The 26,956-nt window shown below is 39.0% G+C and overlaps 2 protein-coding genes across 5 annotated transcripts in view; one reads left to right on the forward strand and one right to left on the reverse strand.

The window, feature by feature from the left end:
- gas7a (growth arrest-specific 7a) overlaps positions 1-20,844 on the forward strand; it is a 45,451-nt gene extending 24,607 nt beyond the window's left edge. For all 4 annotated transcript variants that reach the window (XM_056402032.1, XM_056402034.1, XM_056402033.1 and 1 more), the window contains 9 exons: positions 3,171-3,260; positions 5,399-5,514; positions 7,892-7,966; positions 9,735-9,813; positions 11,422-11,553; positions 13,044-13,167; positions 15,965-16,044; positions 16,329-16,427; positions 18,815-20,844. In XM_056402032.1, the coding sequence (XP_056258007.1) occupies positions 3,171-3,260; positions 5,399-5,514; positions 7,892-7,966; positions 9,735-9,813; positions 11,422-11,553; positions 13,044-13,167; positions 15,965-16,044; positions 16,329-16,427; positions 18,815-18,928 (909 nt within the window). In that variant the 3' untranslated portion in view covers positions 18,929-20,844. The remainder of the gene's footprint in view (positions 1-3,170; positions 3,261-5,398; positions 5,515-7,891; positions 7,967-9,734; positions 9,814-11,421; positions 11,554-13,043; positions 13,168-15,964; positions 16,045-16,328; positions 16,428-18,814) is intronic.
- A 1,945-nt stretch (positions 20,845-22,789) lies between these two features.
- Positions 22,790-25,688, reverse strand: rcvrna (recoverin a). The gene is made up of 3 exons (XM_056401877.1): positions 24,996-25,688; positions 24,188-24,299; positions 22,790-24,060 (listed from the first exon to the last, which is right to left on the reverse strand). Exons 1-3 carry the CDS (start codon positions 25,374-25,376, stop codon positions 23,942-23,944), a joined length of 612 nt encoding a protein of 203 aa, XP_056257852.1. The 5' UTR covers positions 25,377-25,688; the 3' UTR covers positions 22,790-23,941.
- Positions 25,689-26,956: the final 1,268 nt, after the last annotated feature.

The following is a 26,956-nucleotide window of genomic DNA, read 5'->3' on the forward strand; positions in this document are numbered from 1 at the left end:
GCTTAGCAACAGCGCCAGAGCATCCTACAGTCTCATTTGCTGAAACATTCTGTTGGAGAGAGGAAATGTTTCAGTTGTTTGTTTGACTGCAAAACCATTATTTTTCATGTCTCATGGGCCATTAGTTCTTTGACTGTGTCATGATTTTTTTCCTCGTATTCAGCAAAGAAAAAAAAAGAACAAAAAAATAAAACCTTAAAATGTGAAATGAAATAACCATAGCCTGCAGCCTGGATATAAAACCCTCATGAGAGTGCATGTTTATGAATCATGAGTGAGGACAAAATGTCCCAAATCACTCGACAAATCAGCGCTGTTATATGTTGCTCACAGCTTTGTTTTGTGCTAAACTGCAACATACAAGAATGCAACATGGCAACACAGCCTGCTGCAACATCCCACGTCCAACGACTTCAAACATCCCTAGAACGGCCTCAGATCCCTCAAAAGGATTTGTTACATGCTGTGTCATTTAGGTAATTTATATTAATATTTCACCCCCAACCCTGGAGTACCTCACTAAGCAGCCATAAAGGAGAAGTAAGTCCGTCGGACAGGCTTCCTGCAGATAAATGGTCTCATTTTCTGCAGGATGTGAGAGGCAGATAAACAACAGTCATGATGAATGTGGAGCCAGTGTAATGGAAAATCTGGTGCCCATGACAATCAGTATGATCTCTGAGGCAGAAAATGAACAAAGTGACTGGTCGGCACGTGGAGTAAATCACACTGCTGCTCCTTTAGATTACAGAATGCTACTGAGAGTTAATGTGTCTTGTTTATGTATATCACTGCTTGCGTTGTAGTTGTTTCCTGTTGTATCGGTATGCCCGTTTGGCAGGTGGCCATGTCAGTATTTCCTCTGGATTTTAGTGATTATGTAAGAGAGGCAAGAGTATTACTCATCTGTTTTTCAAGTTGTTTATTGGAAGCTGCTCAGATGAAGTGCTGCGGTTGCAGTGCAGAGAATGAAGAGGTCAATCTCGAGATGTCGAGTATTCGTTGGATCTTTGGCTTTTTCATGCTCAGTGTTTTATTTAAACATACTCCCATATTATGATAAATTACAAAGTGCAACAGTAACAGAGGAGAATCTCATTCCACTGACAGAGATATTGTACATTAAAGTCATATTTTTAAATAAATCAGATGTGTCTATGGTGCAGAGTCCACAGAAAATGATCTTTTCAGGTCATCGTTGGTTTTCTGGCTGCTCATACTGTAGACTGTTCGTCAGAAACACTGCCTGCTCAGCACCAAACAGACAAAGTGTCAGAGTGTTACATCAAAAGACTCCATTAAAATTCAATTACTGGCCTTAGAGTCACTACTTAAGGTGTGTTTCAGTTTGTACTGAACTCAATCTTCACACAATCCTGATAGATTATACTTTGTCTAAAGGCTCTAAGTCTCCTAATTCCATCTGTTTTAGGATCCACACATCACTGCAGCAGCTGTTGAACAGAATTGGTTCAGACTTGTGACTACAGCTCCTAATGCAGGCCTTTTATTACATTTTTTAAAAGAAAAGTAGGTGGGGCAAATAACCTTTTCTACTATGGTTGTGTCTTTGTAACTTTGGCTCAGTATGTCTTCTACTCAGTCTGACATTTTGGTTTTAACATTTAAAGTTGACCAGGTTGGTGCACGAGAATGAGGGAGTGTGTTCAGGGGTTAATGGCACAAATAAAGTTTAATAAATTTACTTTTTATTGGATCCTAAAGAGTCAAATTCTTATAAAACAATAAGGAATTTTAAAGTGTTTCATATTTTTCTGTTGTAACACTATAGTGTTTAGCATTTATAAGTAGCATATAAGCTGTGTCTCGATTCAAGGGTTGCATCCTTCGAAGGCTGCATTTTAAACCAGATCGCATCACAGCAGTAGGACAAGGTTCTCCCATTTCAATGGCTCCTTCAAATGCGTCATCCATTTTCCAGGCAATGAAGGATCCAGCGGGTGGATCCTCCGTGGTCCAACCTATCCCAAGATTTGTTGAGCACCAGAGATGAATAAGGTGGACTCCGCAAATAAATCAGGATAAAGGAGTATAAATGAGTAATCCTCCACAGACCAGACCGTTTCATTTCAGTTTTACAGCGACCGGACTTGGTCTATAAAGGCGAGGATGCGGCTGAATTGGGACAAAGCTATAAACATTAGATGAATACTTTGTAACACTGCAGGGAAGTTATAAGCAGCTATTTAACCATTTTTTCGACGTTTATATACAGGTTATTAATGATAGGGGAGTAGTAAAGTATAAACCATTTTTGTAATGACAATGTGTGGGTTAAAGTCGTCTTTGACCAAAGTGATTCTAAACTTGCTGCACATCGTGATGCTGTTCCGGGGGGGGGGGGGGGGGGGGGCAGTGAAAGATCTGTCCCAAGAACCCACTTTGGTTTGTTCGCGCATATTATGTTGTTCAGATGAGTGAAATGATCCATCTCCCACTTTTACTTGAAATTTGAAAGTGAAAGAAATGAAGCAGTTCAGCTGAGTGAGCTAAATGCTGCATGTTTTTCTTTAGTGTGTGTGGCAGCAGTACAGTGGAGAGCCCAGGCTGTAAACACTGTGACTCAGTGTGTTTTTGTGTGTTTGTGGATGAGGCATCCTGTCTGGATGCCCATGCAGTTTGCAACAGCGGTTGACATGGCACAGAGGGTATCTCGCCTTGCCAGGAAGGAGGGCTCACAGATGGTGAGCATTACATAATTGCAGCCCCAAGAGTAATTGAAGATGCTGTGGACCATGGAGTCTGTGTTCAGACTTGAGTGCTGTGTGTTTATCTGTTACAACACATATTCTCAAGTGTATAAAGTTCATTTGTTTAATTTGAGGGACATTGTAGAAAAGGTCCCTCTGTTTTCAGCTGGAGAGGCTTGTCTCTTTCTCTGTTTTCTCCCTATTGCTCTCCCCCCCTGAAGGCCCATGGGTCACCTTGTGGATGGCCAACATTGGCTCATTCATATGTTTACTCATGTCTGACCTTTTTCCTCTCATCTACACGATCCAAATGAAACCCAGGCCTGTTACCTCACTCTCTCAAAGATAATATTTCGACTGTTGCAATACACTCTCACATATGCGTTTGGCTCACAGCCGTTCGCGGCTCTGTTATTTGTCACTGGAAACATCTCTGTGTTTCTTCTCTCTTCACTTCAGATCAACTGTGTGACTTTCCCTCTGCCTGGAGAAGGTCCGGAGCAGCAGCTCCTCAAACCCAACGAATGGAGCTACTGCGATTACTTCTGGGTGAGTTTTGCTGAAACACAGCAACTACAACAGAGCTGTCCCAGGTGATATTTTGATGATAAGTGCCACAGTTATGCAGAGACCTGAGACCTAACACTAACACTATGTACCGTACATCCGACATCCAAGAGGTTGTTTCAACTGGGAAACTCGACGCCTCACATCAACCAAAGTCCATTGAAGGGATATGGTGTTATACTGTCAATGCAAAGTATTTTTAACCCGCACACAGTCACCTCTGTCATCTCAACAGTCGTCAGCTGTCAAACGATGTGAGCGCTTGCAAGTTGTTGCCATGAGAAACTTTCTTGTCTTTACCAACCGTCTCAAATGACATGAATGCAGCATTAGCCTGCAAATGTGCATGGGAAATGGTATTTGTTAAATGCTGCCAACACAAAAAACACTGAAATAACAACAATATTAGTTTTATTAAATAAATAAATAAACCTTACCATCCTTTATCTAAACAGATGAACTGAGCCATGTGACATATTGCTAAGAGAGGCCCTGTTCTAAACTATTTTTAGTTTTTACAAAAATGAGATTTGAATGAGGTTTTCATACTTCAGAGGTCCCAGATACACATTGGTATTGTTACTATCTTTGAAAATCCACGTTAACTCAGAGTGTCTTCTGTTTGTAAACTTAGAAATCAGCCTCATCTCACACTTTTATCCCCTAAAAAAAGCAGGATTTTTTCTCAATTTATGAAAGAGCATTTAATCCTTCATCTGATCTGAAAGCATTTAAAAGTCTACAGAAATATATGTTTCTCTATCGTGATATTTAAAAACTTCTTAAAATTTAGTTCTATTGTCTAGTTTTTTCTTACTATGGACAAAAAGAGTAGATATGACTACAAACAGTTAACAGAGATTCTTATAAAGTAAAAGTAAATATCAACCATTATCAGATTTTTTTAACTTTTAGATATTAGGCTGCAGCTATTGTTTATTTTCATAATTGATTAGATCGGACCAGTTAATCGCCTAAAGCAAAAGTTGACGGTAAGACCAAGAAAACCAGTGAGCTGTCACATTTGAAGAACCTTAGGAATCATTTTTTTCCAAAAAACTAATCAATTGAGCGGCTGTACTCAAATACTGATACAGTTGTCCAGTCTAAATCCAGTATTAGAGTTAGAGTTAGAATACTGCAAGTTTTTTTTTTTTCCTTCTTTTCTTTTTTTTCTTCCCTATATCACAAGGTAACTTATCATAGAGTATGTATGTAAAGTATGTATTTGTTTGGTTTGACAAACCGCGAACAAAACACCATTCACATCAACAGGTTTTATTGACCTTTAGAACATTTCTATGATGGTAAATGTATGCTGCAGTTTGAGGCTAAATGAGACTTAAATTCTGTTTAAAATAAATGATGTGACTAAAACATGAGTGAAACAGCAGATATGTTCTTGTTGGTTGCAAATGGATCCAATACTCTTCTTCTCATTTAACAAAAGATGCTATTGGCTTTCATGTTGGAGGATTACAGGTGGAAAACCAATCGACCAGCTTCTCTGCAAACACAATGATCTTCCTGCTTCTAATGTTTCCCCAGTGGCTCCTGTAATTTTCAGTTTCCATACATTTCCACCCTAAATTAGATTAGAATCGAACACCCTTCATCCTGCGTTATTGACTGAAATCCAATGCCTGTTTCCTCCTCCTTTATTGCTGTTTTTCTCCTTGTTTGCAACCTGTCGTGTCGTGTTGCTCGTGATGTCTTGTGCGTCGACTGAGCTGCTGCTCAAACCTGCTGTGTGAAATAAATCTGGCACCTCTGTTCCACGTGGCGACACACATCACTCCTGTCACAAACAAGAGTGCTGCACATCGCTGAATCTTGTTTGACATTTTCGTGCTCAAGAACACACACCTAATACACATTCACCCATCAGTGATTGACGTACAAACACACACCAACGCATGCCCTCCTTGACATGCGTGTGTGAGTCACACATTCATGCTCATAGTTTCTGACTCACCACCCAACGCCCATTCTCACAAACCTACATGCTCTCAAATGTAAACAACACATGAGATGTTACAGGACACTCTGTCCATGAACTTGTAGCTGTGGTTGTTTATTTGTCCACTGCCGTCTTTGAATGATGCCCTTCTGTTCTTCAGACCGACAAGAAAGACCCCCAGGGGACCACCTCAGTGGCGGGCTTCGAGGTTCTTCTGCAGAAGCAGCTGAAGGGCAAGCAGATGCAGAAAGAGATGGCTGAGTTTATCCACGAGAGGTAACAGCTTTAATGTCAGATAAGACTGGATTATAACAACAAAAAGGACTGTGTTGCTTCCTCACAGCAAGGTTTATAAATTAATTAACAAGAGCGTCAGAAGCAGAGCTGCTCTGGAGGCAGAAATATTCCCATTGAAGGAGCCACTTGTTGTTTAAAATAGAAGTTAGTTACATGAAACTAGCTCAGAAAACATAATGTGTGAGCTTGTCAGTGGCACATTTAAAAAATGAGACTGGTGATATTTTTATCACTGTCAGCAAAACCCATTGAAAGACCAAAACCATCAATGAATTGATCTGACCACCAAGTATTGTGTGTGTGTATCTAAAGTCTGATAAATCATGTTTTTCTGCCGTGGAGCTCCATTGTTTCCAAAAATTATTAAAACACATCAGTGAGCCACACTGTGTCACTGGGTGACATGTTCTTTCATCACCATTAACACACACTGTTGTTTATTTTGACTCAATCACACACACCATCCTGCTACCACAAATACTCACTAGAGCATCAAATGTGGATTAATCCCTTACTGAAAATAGTCCCCAACAAATGCTCTATTTCCTCATGTTTGAGTGACAACAGAAACTACTGCACCCAGCTGTTTTAGGAAATCATTTAACTTTTTTTTTTTTTTTTTAATGAACCTGTATATTTGTGACTGGGTTTTAAAGATTTGGTCCGAAAGCCACAGGGGTGAGAAGTCAGAGAGTGTTAAGAGAGGAACTAACACATTGAGTGTGTTCACATGGACATAAGTATCCTGGTTATAATCAGGGTTTAAAGCATTCCCTTTTTGTGTTTGCACATGAAAACATCATATTATTGTTTTGAGAAGCCCAGATATACCAGCTGTAGTACTCTGAAAGAAACAGGGACACTGTTTATGTATAAACATGTATAAACAGACACATCACATCCTCCATCTAGTAGGTATTTTATATCAGAAAAATTAAGTATTTTATTCTTAATACAATGCATGGTGGGAAGTATAAGTCAATAAGCTAAAGGCATTTCTAAATAACTTGATTTGATGAGTTAAATAAACAATCCATTGCACATTTTGTAAAACTGCGCTCATGATTTTAAGTTCTGAAAGTGATTAATTAAACAGTTCAAACTTGAAAAGGACCAATTTATCAATTACACTGAATTAATAATAAAAGAAAGGTTTATTTAATATGAGTTTTGGCAAGATTTTACAGGTCAGATGCAAACTGATTTTCCTGCATTCCCCAACTGAAAAACACAAGTAAACAGAACTTTCTCTCTTTGTAATGAAGCACAGATTAAAATGTGAAGTTATCAGTAGCTACTCAATCACGCTGAAATAAGAGACGAGCTTCATCTGTTGGCACAATTTAAATTCTTACTTTAAATGCTGATAATTTATGGTAATGAAAAAGCTTGGCTAAAAAAGACGTGCCCCAAGTCTAGATTTAAAAACAGATGGTGGATTGAGGCATGAAGATGATTCCAGAGCACAGGAGCTAAAGCACTGGAGCCACTGTCCCCCACAACATGAGCCAGAGCCCAGAGAAGATCTTGCACAGCCTGGGCAGGTCCACAACAATCAACAGAGAAAACTCCATTTTTATAAAGGATCTGTAGGATGCTCGTATTAAACTGGTGTCTCACAGCTGAGGGTTGCAATTTATGCCTGAACCCAGTAATTAAAGGAGCTACAGATCTCCCCTCAGCAACTGAACATACAGGAAACTGACTGAGTCTGAACCACATTGACAAAAGCAACATAGATAACTAGGTCTCTATGTAATTAGCGCCACCTAATTCTACAAAAGCTCTATTCATGTCCTGGTCCGAGTCGTGGGAAGTTAATGAGTGAAGTTACTCCTGATTCAAGAGGCCACCGTCTCCCAAATCCTTCAGGAAGATTTCTCTCAAGTGCAGACTTTTCGTGCGTTGTTTCGCTGGGCTGCTCTGTATCCGAACATTAAGTCAGAGAACGAGCCTTGTGACCTTCTTCAGGTGACAGATTTACTCAGGTGTGGATGGTAAATGTGATATCGGCGGAGGAGGTGAATGTCACAAAGGGCACAAACATGGCCGCCACTCGTTGAATGTCCCTCAGGGCAAATGTGAAAAATGGAGGCAGAAGAACAGTCACTCTGTAAAATACAGCTGGAGTCTTTTTTTTTTTTTTACAAGTACAATGGCATTTTTGACGTACAGGAGTCAGGGCTGTGTGTGCCATTAGTCTTTGCAGCAAACTGTAGCAGAAGTTTTCCTTCATTCTGCTGCAGTGCCCCGTTGAAAAGATCTGTGTTTAAGCTTTTTTTCCTCCACTTCACTAAAGCAGTTTTGTCCTCTCTTTTTGCCAGGAAGCTTTCCCATCTCTGTGTTTGTGTTTCAGGATAAAGATTGAGGAGGAATATGCCAAGAACCTCTCCAAGCTGTCTCTGAGCCCCCTGGCAGCACAGGAGGAAGGGTGAGTGCAGTAAACATTCGCTGTAAGACGAAACAGTGTGTGCGGCTCCAAAGCTCCCTCTGCAGAGCAGGAGATAGTGTCAGTAATTAACAGAACTGCGTCTAAAGATAGGAGTGTTTAAAATAGGCTTATTCCCACGCTGCTTTTTGTGTCTGATGCACCATTCAAAGACAGATACTTCATGAAAGACTGGATGTTTTTTCATGTTGGTTTGTCAGAGAAATAACAGAAATCTCTGAGAAGATCTCAAATTCAGCAGAGAGAACAGAAGCTTGGCTCAAAAGAGCAGATCAGTAGATTCTGGTTCCTTTCCAGGTCTGGAAATTCCATGATTACAGCTTTAGCCATAAAACTGAAACTAACAAAGACGCAGACTTGGGACCAGATAATAAGAGTGTTTGTTTGCAGGAATTCATTGAAATAAATCTACTATTCAGAGTGATGTTACCCACATCACCCAAGTCTGTAAGTTGTATTAATGTAATTTTTTTTCTGGGTAAAAAAAACGAGCCAACTATTCCCTCTCATGAGGTGTGAGAGAAATGTATGTTATCCATACAGATCCATGTGAAACAGAATCTAATATGATATGTTCTGGGGAATAAAACTGATGTCAGTGAGTTTTTGTGCCTAAACTCACACTGCCTTCTAGGGGTGTTGTGATATACCAGTATTAAACAATAACAATGATATTTAAAAATATGAAATATTGATAATGTGTTAATACTACACATGTGATAATACAGTGATGGCAGATGTTAGACCTTGTGAATCTTTTGTTTATCAGTTCATGTTTTTGCCTTTTCACTCTCGATTAAGTGTAGTTGTTCTCTTTTACACACACTCTCTCCACCTTCCTACACTTTAATTAACAAAAAAAAGAGACAAAAAGCAAATTTAAAATGTTCCATAGATGTTGCAATAATATTGTGAATACCATGAATTCTTCTGGTTACGATAATCGTGTAGTGAAAATCAGCCCCACTGCCTTTTAAACCTTTACATGAAATAAAGACACAGAGAAACCTATCATCCAGTATTTTTGAACTGGTTTCCGCTCAGGATAAAAAAAATGTAACGGTACAGTGTTACTTCACTGACTAACACAAAATCACCAGCGACAACATTAGCTAACTAATGTTTAATGTAAATTTGTTTTGCTCATGTTAATATGTAAAAGTAGTAGCCTGTTTGCAGGGTTTCCACAGGTCCTTGATATCCTTGAAAGATTGTGAATTTGAGAAAAAAGAAATCATCAAGGCCTTGAAAATAGACATAAATAGGCAGATAATTGAAAGCACTAGAATCTATATATTTCTGTGCAAAAGTTTTTCTGATATGTATTTTTTGTTAGGCTGCATGCTGCTGTCTGCATGTGTGCAGGAGACCACAGAGTCTGCATCACTGTAACACAGCACAGTTGAGGAGTGTTCACATATTCAGGCCTCTCTCTCTTTTTAATTATTGTCTGTGAGCTTGTGTAATGCTGCTAGTTCTCATTATATAAATTCTTAGTTTAACTGTAATTTACATTGATCTGTGTCAACCTACGCCTTGTTGAGTCCTTCAATTTTAGGGACCTGCGCCTGGAAAGACCTAGAAAAGTCCTTGAATTTGCCGAACCCTGAGGAAGTGATGGGAAACTTAGTTTCTTCCCATTGGCTCACAGATCTGGGGGTCCTCATACATGAGGACCACAGTCAGACCCTCCTCCACGTGCTCAATGTTTCTCTGAATGTTTCATCCAATCACCTCAATCTTTTCTCAGGACTCTCGGAGAAGCCTGGACTCAGCTGAAGAAGAGTCTCCATGACGAGGCTGAGGTTCACCTGAAGTTCTCCAACAAGGTAACGTCTAATGAGGAATTTTATTGTGAAATCTCACCTGGAACTGAAAACGATTAGCGAACTGGTGGATTAGTTGATTGACAGAAAAAATACTCTGCAACTTTTTTCCCAACGTTTCCTGATTCCAGCCTCTTAAAGATTTCAGGTATAAAAAGTAACTAGTAGCTTAGGTTAATTTATTTATTAATTTATTTATTTATTGGCTTATTTAACAGGAACAGTGCACATTGATAAGCATGTCTGTAAAAGTCACCATAAAAATCAGAACCTGATAATATTGAGTTCATTGATAAACATGCAGAGCAATAATAAAAAGAGATAAGAATATCAATGTTAGACAGAAACATCATACAGGACACTGCTCTGCTATGTAAAAAATGCAACACTGAAGTACATAATACAACATACACAACAGTTAATTGAACTTAATTGAGCTAATTGAAAGATGCAAAGTAGGAGCACAGACATAAAAAGCACATACAAACACATACATACAGAATACATAAATCACTGGAATAATAATAATAATAATAATAATAATAATGTATGCTGGTACATGAGGATGTTTATCACTTTCTCTAAGCTGCATGCTGAGGAGTCCTCAGGTCAAGTGTTTAATATTTCAATCAACTGCAGTAATGGATACTCGATCTGACCATGTCCTGGGGTGACGGGGGCTTGTTTACCTCAACCTTGTTGGTGCTGACCGAAGAAAATGACCCGTCCGCACTCCGATTAGCAGCGATGCAGAAACCGCTCACTGGCCTCAGACGCAGCCTTAAATAACGCAGAGGCAGCCTCGGAGCTTCTCATCGCCCTCTGTTGTCTAATTAATTAGCTACGTGTTCTGAGGAGCCCCCACCCAGGGCCATGCAGGCTCTTCCCTGCTCCACCAGCACTCGGACACTCTGTGCCTGATTATGAGGGTGGGTGAGGAGAAAGTAATGTGTGGGCAGTCTGGGAAAGAGAAGTCTTACTGTGCTCATTTTCTTCTCTGAGTCCCTAATAAGCTACATTTCATCTATAGCTTTGGCATTGTCACTAGAATAGCATTCTGTATGGAGAGACAACAAACCCTGACAGACACTGGAAATGTTTTATTTTGCAATTCTCATGTTTTCCATCTAATTTCCTTGAAACTTTCCTCATATTTTCCTAAATATATTTAAGTATTTAGTTGTAAATTACAACTAAACCAAGAAAGGGCTACAGAGTTTGGTACCAATCCTACAGAAAATAGAGAAAGTGTTAATTCCCACATTATCTAAGTAAAAACTAGGAAATGATAAGGTAGGTAAGTGAAAAATAGATAATAATGAGATGTCAGTATCCATCTGTGTTTCCTAGAAAGACTAACTAATTGTCCTTGACTAAGTAGAAGTTTTTAGCGTCAGTCTATGTTTGGTGAGAGAAACAGAATCTGAGACTCTCCCCTTATGGTGATGGATCCAACTGTAGAACAGGAAACAGGCGTTATTACACAATAAGTCACAAAAAGCTGAACTTTACTGTGGTTTTAAAAAAAACTGCCGCTTTTCATATGTTACATCAAGCTCTGTTGCTACACTACAGCAGCAGCTCTGACAGCTGAGTGGCTTGTTTCCACAGCTCCACTCTGAGGTAGAGAAACCTTTGCTGACGTTCAGAGGTGACAACTTCAAGAAGGACCTGAAAAAGTACGACCATCACATCGCCGACCTCAGGAAGCAGCTGGCGAGTCGCTACGCAGGTGTGGAGAAGGTACTGAGAGATTTTACATATTTTTACATATGTACATAAGGGTTTTATTTATTTTAATATCAGCCAGTTTGGTGGAATACTGTTTCCCTGCACTACTCCCTGGCCAGTGTTTCCAAATAAACACAAATACACATCAGTGTTTATATCACAGAGATTACATAAGAGCTTCAGTGACGCTTTTACTTGGTACATCTTTATACAGTACTTTATTTTTGCTTCCAACCTGTTCAGTCTTTTAATGAATGAGTTTGTTTCCTCTGTATAAACACACACAGCATGAACGTTGCAGTGGGTGTCAGCAATATGTGAACACTGTGTCTGCACGACAAGAAGTAAACTAATACAAGCCAAATATTATGTTCCTGTCTGACTGACTGTCAGAGATCAAACAAAAATATAGCAGATTTCAGGTAAACACTCATAGACACCAAATCCTGCAAGGTTGGATGGTGGGTTCAGGTGGGTGGGGCTTGAGGCATGGCTGAGGGCGGTGACTGCTTTGTTGTGACATCACAAAGTTACAGATGTCCTGACGGCTCATTTTAAGGCTCAGTTTCCGAATACAGGCTGTTTTTGCATTTCTCTGTGGACTGAGGCTTTGATACTTTCACAGTATTAATATAGAACCTAGACCTGCTTTATAATCAAACAACACATAGACATTTCACTTTCTACAGTATAGGATATTTGATATTAGGACAACTATACAGCACATTAGAAAAAATAATTAAATACATATTGTCAAAATGATAAAAAATCAATAATTAAATCAAACAGTGCAGGATTTGGAATGAGAAATAATCATCCATATAACTAAAGAACTTTATGTTTTCAATAAATCTCATAGATTCTATTTGAGGTGTAAGGGCAACTTAACTAAAGTCAGACTTCAGCTTTAAAGTTTTATTGTCTGCCAATGCAATGTTTCATTCAGAGTTTACTGAATTCGGCACTGGATTGTTTCCTGGTTCCACTGGTTTCCTGACAGCAGTGGGTTTAGGATCACTCCAGCCCACATGATTTCTTTTCGCTGTTGGCTGTTGAAAAACAGATTTTCTTGGCTTGCTCATCACTGTTACTGCATGTTTACCTTTCAAACACCATTACACCATGACCTTGGTGAGGTGCCTCTGTAGAGAATGAGAGGAAAGACTCAATGACTGTGGATTAAGAAACGATTAAAGGATGAGACCAGGATCTGAGCGCGGATATCAGTAGCCAACATGAAAAGGCTGTAATGACTCTTGTAATAGATGTTCGTACAGTACATCTGAGGATTATGCTGAATGACTCGTTGTTTCTACGTTCACACATCCTGCTTGATGTCTATGTGTGTGTGTATGTGTGTGTGTATGTGTATGTGTGTGTGTGTGTGTGTGTGTGTGTGTGTGTGTGTGTGTGTGTGTGTGTGTGTGTGTGTGTGTGTGTGTGTGTGTGTGTGTGTGTGTGTGTGTGTGTGTGTGTGTGTGTGTGTGTGTGTGTGTGCGCAGGCCCGTAAAGCCCTGGCAGACAGGCAGAAGGATCTGGAGGTGAAGACCCAGCAGCTGGAGATCAAACTCAGCAACAAGACGGAGGAGGACATAAAGAAGGCCCGACGGAAATCCACACAAGCAGGTCAGAGGTCACAGAGTCCGAGCTTAGATAAGAGGCAGTGACAACAGTGAAGTTATTCAGATGTCACCAAATAACTGCATTGAGACACATGGAAGAGAGAGAAGTTGCAGTGACCCAAAGCAGGAGAAAAACTACAGTGCTGAAAATGAAGGTTTTAAAAGCACAAAGAAACATGTTAACATTTGTTATCAGTGTTGTAAAGATAAAGAAGGTGAATCACAGAAAAAAGCAAGTTAAGCTGCTTTTAGTTAAGTTGCTTTATTTTGACATAATTTACATTAGCCTGAAGTGTAAAAAAAGTGTAAAAAACACCAGTGTTTGGTTTTAGGTTGAGTCGGTGACGGAACTATTTCTTTGTAACAAAGGTTTATCCATCCGCCCAGCTGTTTCCCCTACCTCCAATCCAGGCTAAGCTAGGCGAACCGTATCCTGACTCTAACTTTGTACCTTGATACAAAACGTACAAAAAACGGTGCATAAAAACAACAATTTGTTGTTTTACAGTGGGTTAGTGCTGGACTGTTTCTAATGCCATGAGATGTAACTTCTCTGGTTTCCTGACAGCTGCTTTCAGCCAAGAAATAGCTAATTGTCATTTTTACACTTGTTTTTGTACAGATTAAGCACACATAATATATAGTGTTAATTAGTGCGCTTCAGAAGGCCTTTATTTAAATGACTTTATGTCCACATACTGGAAGTTGCATGTGTATCAAAATATGGACTTTGGTTTTTCAATTTTTCACCAGTCTAAAGTGAAGAAACCAAAAAGATGAGCACAGCAAAAGAGAGAAATCCCACCTGAGATACTGTGTTTGACATTTTACTTAGGAAGTAGATGAGCTCGTGTTGCGATTGTTGTCTCCTGATTCAGTAGAGTAAAAGCTCTCTGGGAACTTAGCTGGTTCTTCCTCTCTTCCACTCAGTAGATTAGTCACCGTCCACAGCACTAATCAATATCACTCGTAAGCCACAGTCAAATGATGTCAGCCATGTGTTGGTGATCGCCGCTGTTACCTCAGGGTTGAGCCAAATGTCATTATGGCTCACTGCACTCAAGTGTTTTTACCTTCACTGAATGAATTGTAATGAGCCGTAGTGATTTTAGTGATTTAGTGTGTGTGTGTATTTATATAACTGATGTATTATTAAATATGACATTATTTGACTGTTAACACTGCTGTATCAGTGTGTAAGTAGCATTGTACTATTGTAGCTGCTTGAGGTGGAGCCAATTTTAGCTACTTTATGTACAGTTAGTTTAGTCCAGTGGTTACCAACCTTGGCAACACAATCTTACTTATATACCACATTTCAAACTTGAAACACAGGCAGATCACAGGGCTTTGCTCAGGCAAAGAAAAGCATTAGAATAACATTAAAAACCTATAAGCATGAAAGCCAGAATAAAGCAAATAAGACAATATGAATTTAGAAATGAAATAAAATACATGAAATGAAAATGAAATACAGATAGACAAAGAGAGGAGTAAACCCGAAATACAGTGCAGTTACAGAGCAGTTATCAGCTGTGATTTGTCCCAAATGCAACAGAAAAGTCTTTATTTACCTGAAATCATTTGTTGTTGGCACTGCTGATGACTCACAGACATGACATGACAAGGAGGGCAGCTGTATCCTGCTTTTACAAAAAGATTGAGAGCTGCTGGTTTAGTGTGTTATATGTTTTATAAACTTACCATATGATCTTTTAATGCAAAAATCTTAATCTGAAAAGTAACGAGAAGTAACAAACTAAAATTGAAATATTATAATCTGAAATAAATAATGACAATCAATATCTAATGTTTCTAATTTGGGGTCTGTATCAGTTTATATGTTGTCTGAATGTAGAGCCTGTGGACACCTTCACTGCCAGTCATGATCATCAATAATCTTTTGTTAATAAAGAAACAGCTTGAACAGCTGAAACAAAGTCATGGTAAAAGCTACAAACATCTGCATTAAACCATGATTGATCCGTGATGGAGCAATGGAGCAAACACAAGTGCTGAATAATTTACAGTGCAGATTTCTAAAATAAATAGATAAATAAATAAATAAGTTAAGTGAGCAGTTGAGGATTTTAGAGATGATTTAAAAATAGTAGCTGTCAAAGCAAATCTGAGATCCTCTTCATGTTTGTCCCAGAAATGTGCAGCATCATGAGCAAGATGGAGATTAAGCTTCCAGAGACACACAGTCAAAATGAATAACTATCATTGAAGATTTGATTTAATTTAATTTAAAGAGCTGATTTATAACATGATAATGTATAAGTTCTCCTGTGAGCACCAATGCGTGGAAACACATTATGCACAACTAACATTGTAAAACAGCTATAATAACATAGGATACGTTTTAATTGTTGACAAATCCTATACATTAATAAACACTTAAAAGGTTTTTATATCTTATTACACCTACATTATAGTGTGTTGTATGTCATTTATTAAATGTTTATACAGAGCTTATATCCCACCCTTACTTCCCTCTAAAACAAAGTCATGGTAACACTTCATGTCCACATTAAACCATGATTCTTCTGTGAAGGAGTAAACTCATTGATGAGTGATTTCTGAGCGCCCTCTGCTGGTCCTTAAGGGTTTTACTCCATACGTACACAGATCATACTACACAGTATACTACTACCAGACATGCAGAGCTGAAAAAGATGATTAGAAAAGTTTGGGAAAAGAATTAACTCCATGTAAGTGCTGATTGATGTGTCGCTGGTGGACTGACAGCAGACCGCTGCTGACCCCTGACCTTTCATGTACTTGTCTGTATTCTCCAGGAGACGACCTGATGCGCTGTGTGGATCTGTACAACCAAACCCAGTCGAAATGGTTTGAAGAGATGGTCACCACCAGCATGGTAAAACCTCCTCTTTGTAGTCCAGATTAGACAGACAGTTCTGTTTGTAGTCCTCTTAAGCATCCTAAAAAAAACACACTTCACATTGTTTTTTTCAGGTTAATATCTAATGACTTTTCCTAATTTTATCAGATTTGCTTTTGAAAATAATGATGAAATGTTTCAGTCTCTATAGAAAAGGCCATCTTACTTCTGTCTGAGACTCAAAGATGAGGAAGTACAGCTCATCGCTAGGATGAACTGGCTGTGTCTAGCACTGACCATCTGTCTTCCTTCCACTTCAGGAGCTGGAGAAACTGGAGGTCGACCGAATCGAGTGGATTCAGCAGCATTTACGCCAATACACGACTCTGCGCCATGAAACAGACATGTTCAATCAGAGTGTGAGTTTGTATTTGTTTTCCTGCATTTTACTGAACATTTACTTTGTCAATGCTGAACAGAAATACTCTAATCTTAAATTGTACAATCATGCTTTTATTCCTTTCCATGCACATCAATATTCATGGTTACTCGTGTCTTTTTTTTTTAACCTGTGCAAATTCGCAAAGCTCAAAACAAAACTGATATCAAATTATTATTTTTTTCCTCTGTGCATACACTACGCCTCAGGCTGACATGAATACAACCTAAATTCACAGTAGCCTATACATTACAGAAAGTAGAGTCAAACTAATCTAACAAATATGAAATCATATCCATAGCTTCCTTAAATGATAATTTACTTTTACTCATATAAGGTGTTGTCAGCCTCATGACAGTCATGTCATCAGCACAAGCCGATTGTGAGGCAAGTTTATTGGACAAGAAGGAATCTTTATTTGTATAGTACAGAAAACATTGAGAACACAAAAAAAAACAAAAAAAAAACAGAATAATTTACAGTGCAACTGTGAGCAGATCACTTTTTTAAAAATAGTCATTGTCAAACTAAATCTGGAATCTTTTTAATGTTTGTCCCAGATTTGTGCAGCAGAGCAGGTAAAGAGAGTTGTAGTTCTCAGTGATGAAGACTGTGTAATACAGAATCTGTAGGTGTAGTTGCTTAAATGAATCTGCAGTCACCACAGTTAGTCCAGTAAGAACTGGAGAAAGATAAATGGTGCTTCATTCACCATCACACACACATAAAGTATAATACACAAACTGGTGTGTTTTCTGCAGCATAGTAAGGAATAAGAATTAGGGGTCAGTTTTTTGATCGTTTTTTAAGGGTCGATACTGATTTCTAACCAAGGATATTTGGAACCAATATGCCAACACAAAACTGCTACATGAGGACTCTCGCTGTGCTGTCCAGGTGTTTCTATTACTTTGTCCACTTTGAAGGAAGGCTAAACATGAGTATCCAACAATATTAAATAAGTATTTAATGCTTTCTCCAGAGGGAGAGACATGAGATGAAGATACTGTGTGTGGTTAAAGGGACTGGTGCATGCTGGTGCCCTGAAAACAGCTGATTTGGCTTCTTACCAACACAGTCAGCAGCTAGATCTCCAGCAGTGAAAAACAGCCCTTAAAATATAGTTGATTTTGCTTAGATTGGAGGCTATTTGCATTTCTCTAATTCCCAATTGGACAACAGTTTACCCACCTCTTTTTTTGTAATCGATCAGTTGATCAGCAAACAACACAAACCATTATAACATTTACATTATTATTTATCGTTATTATCATTATTATTAACTGGATTTGACGTGGCTTGCTCGCCACTTCAGCCGAGCCTGGCGGTGAGCCTAGATGTTGTGACAGAGTGAGCCATTGGTGTTCCTCTGTCAGACTTTTCATCCAACACAGTCGCTGTCGTCACTCGGTGCCTCAGAGCAAAACCCACGCAGACACTCTGCTTATTTAGGAGGTGTAGAGTAAACCCTGTAAATCTAATGAGACATATTGTGTCAGCACTGTGGGAATGTACCATAAAAAAGATGATTTTCTGTGCGCTGGCTGACAAGTGGAATTCCTCATAGAAGATTCAGACACAGATCAACAATGATCTGCTAGTAGAGTGTACATAGGTCTTATTTGAATAAGGATATTTTACTGTAGCAATAACTTTTATAGATGGACAAAACTGAAAGGATTCAGCATTTCACCCAGAATTTCCCTTTTGGAAGGCTGGAAATTTAGAGCATTTATATCATGTGTATCAATATTCTCATCAATAAATGTTTTTCCAAAAATGTTAAACTATTCTTTAAAAACCATGAATATTCATACCAGTTTATGCCAAGTAATTGTTGAGAACTCTTTGGTTTTGATCAAAGTGTTGGACCAACAACTCCCATTAGCTTCCTGTCTGTAGACTGTAGCTGTGTCTCAATTCAGCGGTCCCTTCCTTTGGAGGATGTGGTCTAAGAAGGCACGGCCTCCAAAGACCACATAGACCGTGTAGGCCGAACCAAGACTGTCTGGTCTACAGAGGATTTCCTATTTATCTTCGGCCTCTGTTTTATTTACGGAGTCCTCCTATTCTCTTTTTGAAGAATGATTCATCACTGGTGTGTAAGAAATCTTGGGATGGGTTGGGCCGTGAAAGATCGACCCATTGCCTGGGAAACAAAAGATGTATTTCTCTGCTGCATTTAAAGGAGCCTTAGAAACAGCACAAGCTTGTCGAGCCATTGAGATACTTCAAATAATGCCTCCGAAGGATGCAGCCCCTGAATTGAGACACAGTTTGTGTCTGACCTGCTGAGGTAATAATAATAAATGAACTGTACTGATCCTGATACTTGATGGGATTCTGTTATTGTTCACGTGTTTCTAGACGGTGGAGCCGGTCGACCAGCTGCTGCAGAACGTGGATCCAGCCAAGGACCGAGAGCTGTGGGTGAAGGATAATAACACTGGCGACGTTCGACCTGTGGACATGGACATATAAACCATCCTGATCTGGAATCAGCTGTTCTGTCTGCAGTATTATAACACGGAGTCCCAGAACACCTCTAACAACAGGGACAGTGGCGTGTTCAGACTACAGGGAGTCTGCTCATCCTCTCTCAGACTGGAACAACACGAGGAAAGGTTCATTCTTAAAGCAGTCTGAAGCCAGGAAACAGTAAGGGATCAAAGTACCAGCATGTTCCTTCTAAATTTTAACCCTATCATAATCAACATTAGCTTATTGAATGCCATTTAACATACTCTGCTGTTTACTTGTTGTAAAGTTGAAACTATTAAAAAAAAAAAAAAAAAAAAGTATTTTGAATCATTTAGTTTTAGCTTCAATTGACACTTTTCCAGTTTGAGTAAACCAAACAAAAAAAGGCTGATTATTGATATTTCCCTTTATTTTAGATACAGATATTGAAGCATATTGAGATCTTAGAATGAATATGATATATTTTCATATTTTGCTGGTTCATTTTGGTGGAAATGCATGTTTTGAATATCTTGCTTTTACTGTGTATGGAGAGCTGCACAATATGTGGAACCATGATGGTTGTTTTGGTATCTAGTCATTGAATTTACACAAGGTATTCTGTGAGTGACAGAATCAATTTAGGAGCTTTCTGAGAAAAAACATTAGACTTCAAGTGTACAGCATAAACATCCAGTAACCTCAACTGTTTAAAAAACACACACACCACACACACACACACACACACACACACACACACACACACACACACACACACCTACACACACATACACACACACACACACACATATATACAGTGTTTTGGAATGTGAATTTGATGATGCTCGGCACAAGTCCCAACACGTAGTCGATCAGATTTAGGCCAGGGTCTATTTTGGATCAGTCTGGAGGAAAAAGGTGGTCCAAGTTACACTGAAACACCTTTTAGTGCCTAACGGTTATATACCTGGAATGTCCTTGATATATTCTACTCTACACCAGTGTACATTTGTACATACAGTCTAGATGTATTTTGCTGTCAGATGTTTAACAGGCCCCAGATGTTCGGGCTGATGAGGTGTTTGTACTGTACAACGTTGTTTGTTTTATTTTTGGTAAATGTACAGAGAATATCTTTACGGCGGTGTTCGATAAAAGGGAGCGACACGCAGCAGCGAAAGCAAAATTCACCAAATTACAGAGAAGACAAGGTGGTAAGTTTTTTGATATGGATTGATCCAGTGGAGCACAAGCCAGTTGCACAAACGCAGATAAAACACATTTGATCAAAGACTGCATGTACAGTATGTGTCTGTGTTTACATGTGTGTGTGTGTCTTTGTCTCTGTCTTTACATTTTGTTGTGGCCTAGTTGCTTTGGATTTATTTGGATTATTACCTTTCTGCGGTCGTTCTTTTAAATTTCTTTATAGGACGACGCTGATCAAATAACAAAGACTTGAGTTGTTAATCTTAATCCAGATGCCGGGCACGAGAAAAAAAAAACTGCTGTGAAAAAATAAACAAATGCTTACCTGCCTTATCTTCAACACACTGATAATTCGTTTTTTCTTTAAAGGAAGAAAAGTCACATTGATTTGAATCAGATGGATTCAGTACGTTGACTTTTATTTTAACTCAAACAGCTTTGTGCGCAGGTTTTTAAAAAGCATATCTGTTGTAGAGATTTTAATCAGTGTGTGTCAATGTTGTGCACTAAATGTAAGAAGTTATGTTCCAACTAAATGTTCTTGACAAGAAGCAACAGTTTCATGATGATATAACGGTTGAGTTAACTGCCCTTCTGTGGTGAACATTTTCATAACGTGCATTCAATGTCCCTGATGTTTTAAGAATGTTTGATCATAGGTGACCTCTGTCCAGACGGTGTACTGTGGAATGCAGTGTCCAAAATAAATCTCCTCTTTGGAAATTAAATGTCACAGTGTGTCATTATGTAACAGGATTTTAGAAATAGGCAGTTACTATTGTTTTGAGCACGCACACACCTGACCCCCAGCTGAAACTTCTGACCTTTTGGTCAGCTTACATGCTCACCAAACAATACTGGATTACAATCCAGGGATCCAGACTGGAAGGGAAAGAAAGGCAGGTGGATGGACAGTGAGTCATTGTGGGTTCTTAACATCTATTACCCAAAGCTAAAACACTCTTTAGGACAAGCTGATGCAAAGTCAACCACCTATTCAGCAGAACAGTTCACGGATCAGCCAACAGTCTTTACAAGATCTTTGAAGGTGCTCTGTCGTATCCAGCACCAAGATGTTAGCATTTGACCAGCAGCACGTCCCACAGCACCATGTTTGCGGGTTCATGGTTAGCCCCTCGAACTGGGGCTAACCAGCTGCCATAACAACTTGGCCCTCCTTCAAAGTCACAGGTTTCCAGTCAAGTTGACTATAGGAACCCACTGCCAATTTCATATCAGAAATGACAAAAAATTATATTTATTCAGTTATCTGCAGTAATATAAAATATACAAAATGTCAAATTATTCCTATACTTCCTATATAGTAATATACACACTAATATGATGTACAAGTGGATAAGGAATAGTTTGACTGTTTTTCTTTTATACGGGAAATGTGAAGCTACAGGAAGCTGATTAGCTGATTAGCTTAGCACAAAGACTAGAAGCAGTGGGAAACAGTTAGTTTCCCACTGTTTCCCTGTTTAAACAAAATCCGTACACCAGCAGCTCTAAAGCTCACTAATTAACATGGGGTTCAATCCGTACAAAACCACAAGTGTAACAGCGGTTTTTAAGGGAGGTTATGTATTAAACTGATTCTGAGCAGCAGAGACTCCAAGGAAGTTAGTGGTCACAGCTAAGAAATAGTGTAACACAGAAACACACAGATTAAACAAACAATATGTTTAGATGTCAACGTGGTCGTAACCTCCATTAAGGTCACCGAGGCCCCGACCTCAGTCATTTTTCTGAGCTGTATGATAAAAGTCGTGAAACAACTGTCACTAATCGCCACTTCGGTCCTTCAAAAACATAGTACAACGCAAATATCACCGACTTTTTCAACCTGATCACCCGCGTCATTGCTTGTGTCGTGTGAGTGGAGTGAATGATCTTGTCGATACCTCCAAATCTTTGTTCCACACGACGGTTCAAACCGGAAGGACAGGTGAATCAGCCGAGGTGAGATACAGGTAAATAGAGAATTTCACTAACGTACTGTTAGTAGTGTCTTTCATCCCCAGACATCATGTGACCAACGGCACCTGTGTGGTTATCTGTGCTATGTTAAACAGTGACCGTCCATCATGATGCCGGCTAGTTACTTTCACTAGAGTGAATTAGCTAGCGAGCTAATATCACAATCGAAGTTAAAATACTTTTCTTTAAATATATATTAAAATGAGGTAACCGTATATATATATATATATATATATATATATGGCTGATATGGTTTGTCATTCAAATTTTGTCCTTCAAACATCTTAAAATGTACCTATGTAGATCAGGGATCACATGCTCTCAAACCCTCCTAGCAAGCTCAGCTTTTGGACCTGGGTATTTCTAAAACCCTGCGTGTGATTCAGAGGTGGTAAGTGGCGCTGAACCTTGTTTCACTTTGTAAAAAACAAAAACAAAGGCCCTATTAAAGTTTTCTTTGAATCCTCCTTTTAACCTTATAAGACAACTGCAACACACCTCACACAACATTACCAGTTAAGATAACAGTGTTAAGTTGGTACAACTTGTTCAATCATATACCCCAGTTTAAACCTTAATGTCTCGATGGAACTTCAAATGTGTGCTGGTGTACAGATAAATAAAACCCTAATACAGAGACAGAAATGAATATGGAAAATTGCACCTTTATGAACCATGGCAGAAGTGAAAGTCAGTTTGGATGTAATTATACATGGGACTATTAACTATATTGGTTAAATAGGCTGTATGAAAGGGAGACAAATGATTTTCATACAGAACCTTAAAGGTCAGTTTTGTAAATGTTTTATGAGGCATTCGGCGCGTTCGTAGCCTTCAAGGATACACAACGCATTATAAAACTTGACGGGGTACCTGGAAATAGAATAGTAGTTTCAAAAAATTACACAAAAAGCTACAAAACTAATTTACGCACAGGAGTCACAATGTTCTTCTGTCCTTGTCATTGATCATTGATCCATCTATGTGGTAGAAGGCAAATGTTTTTAGTGAATATATACTGTCGTCATTACATATTCCATGTTTTAAACAACTTTTTTGCATTGCTACATCCATTATCACTTACACTTATCACTCACTTGTTAGAGCTGTGTGACACAAGCTGTCCAGAGGAGCATATTGACAGTAAGCAGTGTATTTTTCACTGGAAGAAGCCCTTGTCATCATAACTAGACACTTGAGTAAGGAGGTTTGTCTCAACTGACCTTCAGCTCCTAATAGGATTAGCTGATACAGGCGGATTGTTACCCTGAGCCTAATTCCCCTCATAAGGAGCTCTCCGTCTGACTTTCTTGCTATCAACCTAATGAATGAATCCAAGTGTGAGAAAACATGTCAGTGCGCTGCCAGACGTGAGAGAGTAAATTGGCTGTCAGCAGGTGCGAGGGGTCATGGTTAAGCTCTGTTAAATGTGTATAGACATATAGACATTCTGCTCTATACTGCCTTACGAAGTCAAAGAGAAATAAATGCAGACACTGTTGTGAAGCTCAGGCAAAAGGGTTTGAAGTTTGAAACATACATACAAGGTGTAAAACTTAACTCTACACCATTCATTCAGTATACACAGTGTACACAGTATAACTGCACAAAGTTTCAAACTTGGAGCTTAAATTGCCATTTCAAGAGTTCCTCTGTTTTTAGAATCAGATGCAAGTGTCTAATTGCTTTTGGGGAACAAAGACAAAAACACAACACTTCAGCTGCTAAGACCGAAAAACAGAAACATGGGTCAAGCTTAGAAGCAGCTGGATCATGTAAGAATGTAAACAGAATAATAAAACAGTCTTAAAACCACAAGAAGGGCTTTTTCCTCCCCATAGACTATTGCTTCTTCTCTTTCAGCTTGTCTTTGATTTTCTGAGGTTCATCATATTGTATCAACCGCAAGATGTCCTTGTTATCCATCACGCCCTGAATGAATTCTCCCTCTGAAATTTTATCTGTGAAAGGACAAAAGCAGAATAAGTACGGTACAGAAAGCCATAGGAAAGGTATTAAAAAGGTTGAAAGAGGCTGCTGTCGCAGGTGTTGAGACCCTTTAGAGGGAGTTAATGAGTTGTGAATTACCATTATCTTTCTTCCCAAAGAATTCCCAGATTTTTTCAGCCCTCTTCTCCGGTGTGTTTTCATCCTCGGGGAGGTTCTTCTGGTCATCAGTAGGAATCATGTTGAATATTGACTGTGTGAGAGTAGTTTTTGAACATGTTTTTAACGGTGCATGCAGAATTTCATCATGAAATGTGGATGACTCATACAAAATTTAAATAGCTTAAAGGGTATAACGTATTTATGTCCTTAACAATAACTTCAGTCACTGAAACAATAAGAAAATTAATCAACAACAATTTTGATAATCAATTGAATGGCTATGTTATTCATCAAACAAAAATACTAAACAATTAGTGGTTCTAGCTTCTTATATACGATAATTTACTGCTTTTTTCTACTTTAATTCATTATTTAGTATTTTCCTGTTTGTTGGGCTAAAAAAGCAATTTAATAAATTATAATCTTCAGAATTGACAGGCAGTTGACCCACTTTTTACAAACTACACGATTATTCAAGGACACAATTGGCAGATTAATTGATCACTGATTGCAGCTCTTGCCTGGTTGTTATTCTGTAAATTGATTATTGCATATGTTGCATAGCTATAAGGATCTAATACCACAACATAATAAAGGTTGTTTTTTTTAACATTTATCCATGTAAAAGTTGCGAAAAGCTTTTGGATTGAGGCTGAAAGGAAGTCAGTAGTTATTAATTATGCAGGTATTAAGCTAATTTTTTATTAAATATACTTATGGTTGTGTACACAGCTACACAGCGTACTGTTTTTCTGCACCACCAGATGAAAGGAGAAGGTGTAAGTACCCTAACGATCTCTTCGATTTCATTTTTGCTGATGGTTCCGTTCCCGTCCACGTCGTACAGGGCAAAGGCCCACTCCAGCTTCTGCAGAGTCTTTCCCCCAGAGGTGAGATGCAGAGCGACGATGTACTCCTTAAAGTCCAAAGTGCCATCCGCGTTGGTGTCAAAACTCCTGAACACGTGGCGAGCGTACGCCGTGGGGTCTGCGTTTGGGAAGAAGCTGGCGTAGATGCCTTCAAACTGCTCCTTGCTGATCTTCCCGCTGGGACACTCCTTCAGGAAGGACTGGTACCAAGTGCAGAGCTCGGTCTCTGAGTATTTTGTGTTGGATTTCAAATCGTCCAGGAGCTCCTTCGACAAAGCGCTGCTCTTAGTATTCCCCATCCTGCTCAGAAAGGTGAAACTACAACGTCTTTTTCTTTCCTGTGTTTTGGCGGTAAAACCTCCGCGGCGTTGGTTCGCTTTACTCTGCTTTGTGTTCACCCTGGCAGCCCCTCAAGGTGCCAAATGGGATTATGGTCATCACTACCTAAATCCAGACAGCTGTCATGAAGATTAAGGGGATAACCACGTCACCTCACTATGACACGGTTAAATACTGGAGGTATAAGCAGAAGATTAAACACAACAGGTAGATAACACTTTAAAGGTCAACATCTGGGAGACTTCTCATGCCTTTTGCAGCTTTTTTTGCTCAAACGATAATCCCATCTGCCAAGTCTGAGTTTAATCATTTTGTTTTATTTTGGAACAAAAGCTACTAAATGTATTTTAGTTCTCATCTATGAGCTAATCTAAAAAAAAAAAAACAACTAATGTGAGTAGTGGAGACAAAAACATCTTACAGCATCTATTCCAGCTAAAGTAAGGATACAGATTAATATACGTCACAGCACGTCTGCAAAATGTGATGTCATGATCAATTCCCAGATGTCAAGTTATTACCTTTACCTGTGATTCCTACCTGATAAACAATGTAAATAGCATATATATTGTTCTGTAATAACCATGGTGGGGTTGACGGTTAATGAGTTCCAAGTACTTGAGGAACTAGATTGATGACAAACTCTTTTGCTCTTGTTTTGATCATATAGGTTGATCTGTATTTGTTTGGACGCTGGGGGTGGTCGTGCAGCCCTGTGTGGTGTGGGCTGCTCCTCTACAATGGGGTGAGATTATCCGTGTCTCAGACCAGATTACAAGACCATCTGCTGCAGTGGTGCCGACACCACAGCGAGTGAAGGTAATTAAAAGAACCAGAATGAACAAATGTTGCTCTGAAATGATGGTGGTTGAGTCGTCGGTAGGAGGGGTTCGTTGGAGTTAAGCTAAAAGAGGCCTCAACCCACATTAATGCCTTTGGGATTGGGGGGGGGGGGGGGGCTACACATGATGCTGACGTCAGAAATGATAAAGACTTTAATTATATGATGTTACTGATGTTACTGACACTTAAACTAAAAAGTACCTGATATGTCCATCTTTGGCTCTGTGGGGGCTTTTATATTGAAAGACATTACAATAATAGAGTTGTTTGATGGTAGAATTACATTTAACGAATGAACACAAAATTAGCTAACACCTTACCTCGAAATTTAATAGAAATTAAATTCAATGACTGTCTTGTTAAAGCAATAAATACTAACTGCTTCAAATTTGTCCAGTGCTGCCAGCTGACAGGTGTTACCAGTTTATCAGGCCAAGTTAATGTATTAGAGCTGAACCTATGTGATTGTATACAGGTGATAAAGGTGAGAGGAAAACTAGAATTCCTAGTGTATTGTCAGGCATGTGTGTGTGAGACAGATATTGTGACTGGCTTCAACATTAATCTGCAGTAATCTATCCGTGATTCTCATGCGTTAGGGACCAAGAGGCCACCGCTTAAATCTGACATGACGGTAAACAAAGTGACGCATGGCTCATTATAATCCGGCAGCATGCTGCAGAGTGTAGTGCCAACA

The sequence above is a fragment of the Seriola aureovittata genome, chromosome 17 (genome assembly GCF_021018895.1).
Source record: "Seriola aureovittata isolate HTS-2021-v1 ecotype China chromosome 17, ASM2101889v1, whole genome shotgun sequence".
NCBI lineage: Eukaryota > Metazoa > Chordata > Actinopteri > Carangiformes > Carangidae > Seriola > Seriola aureovittata.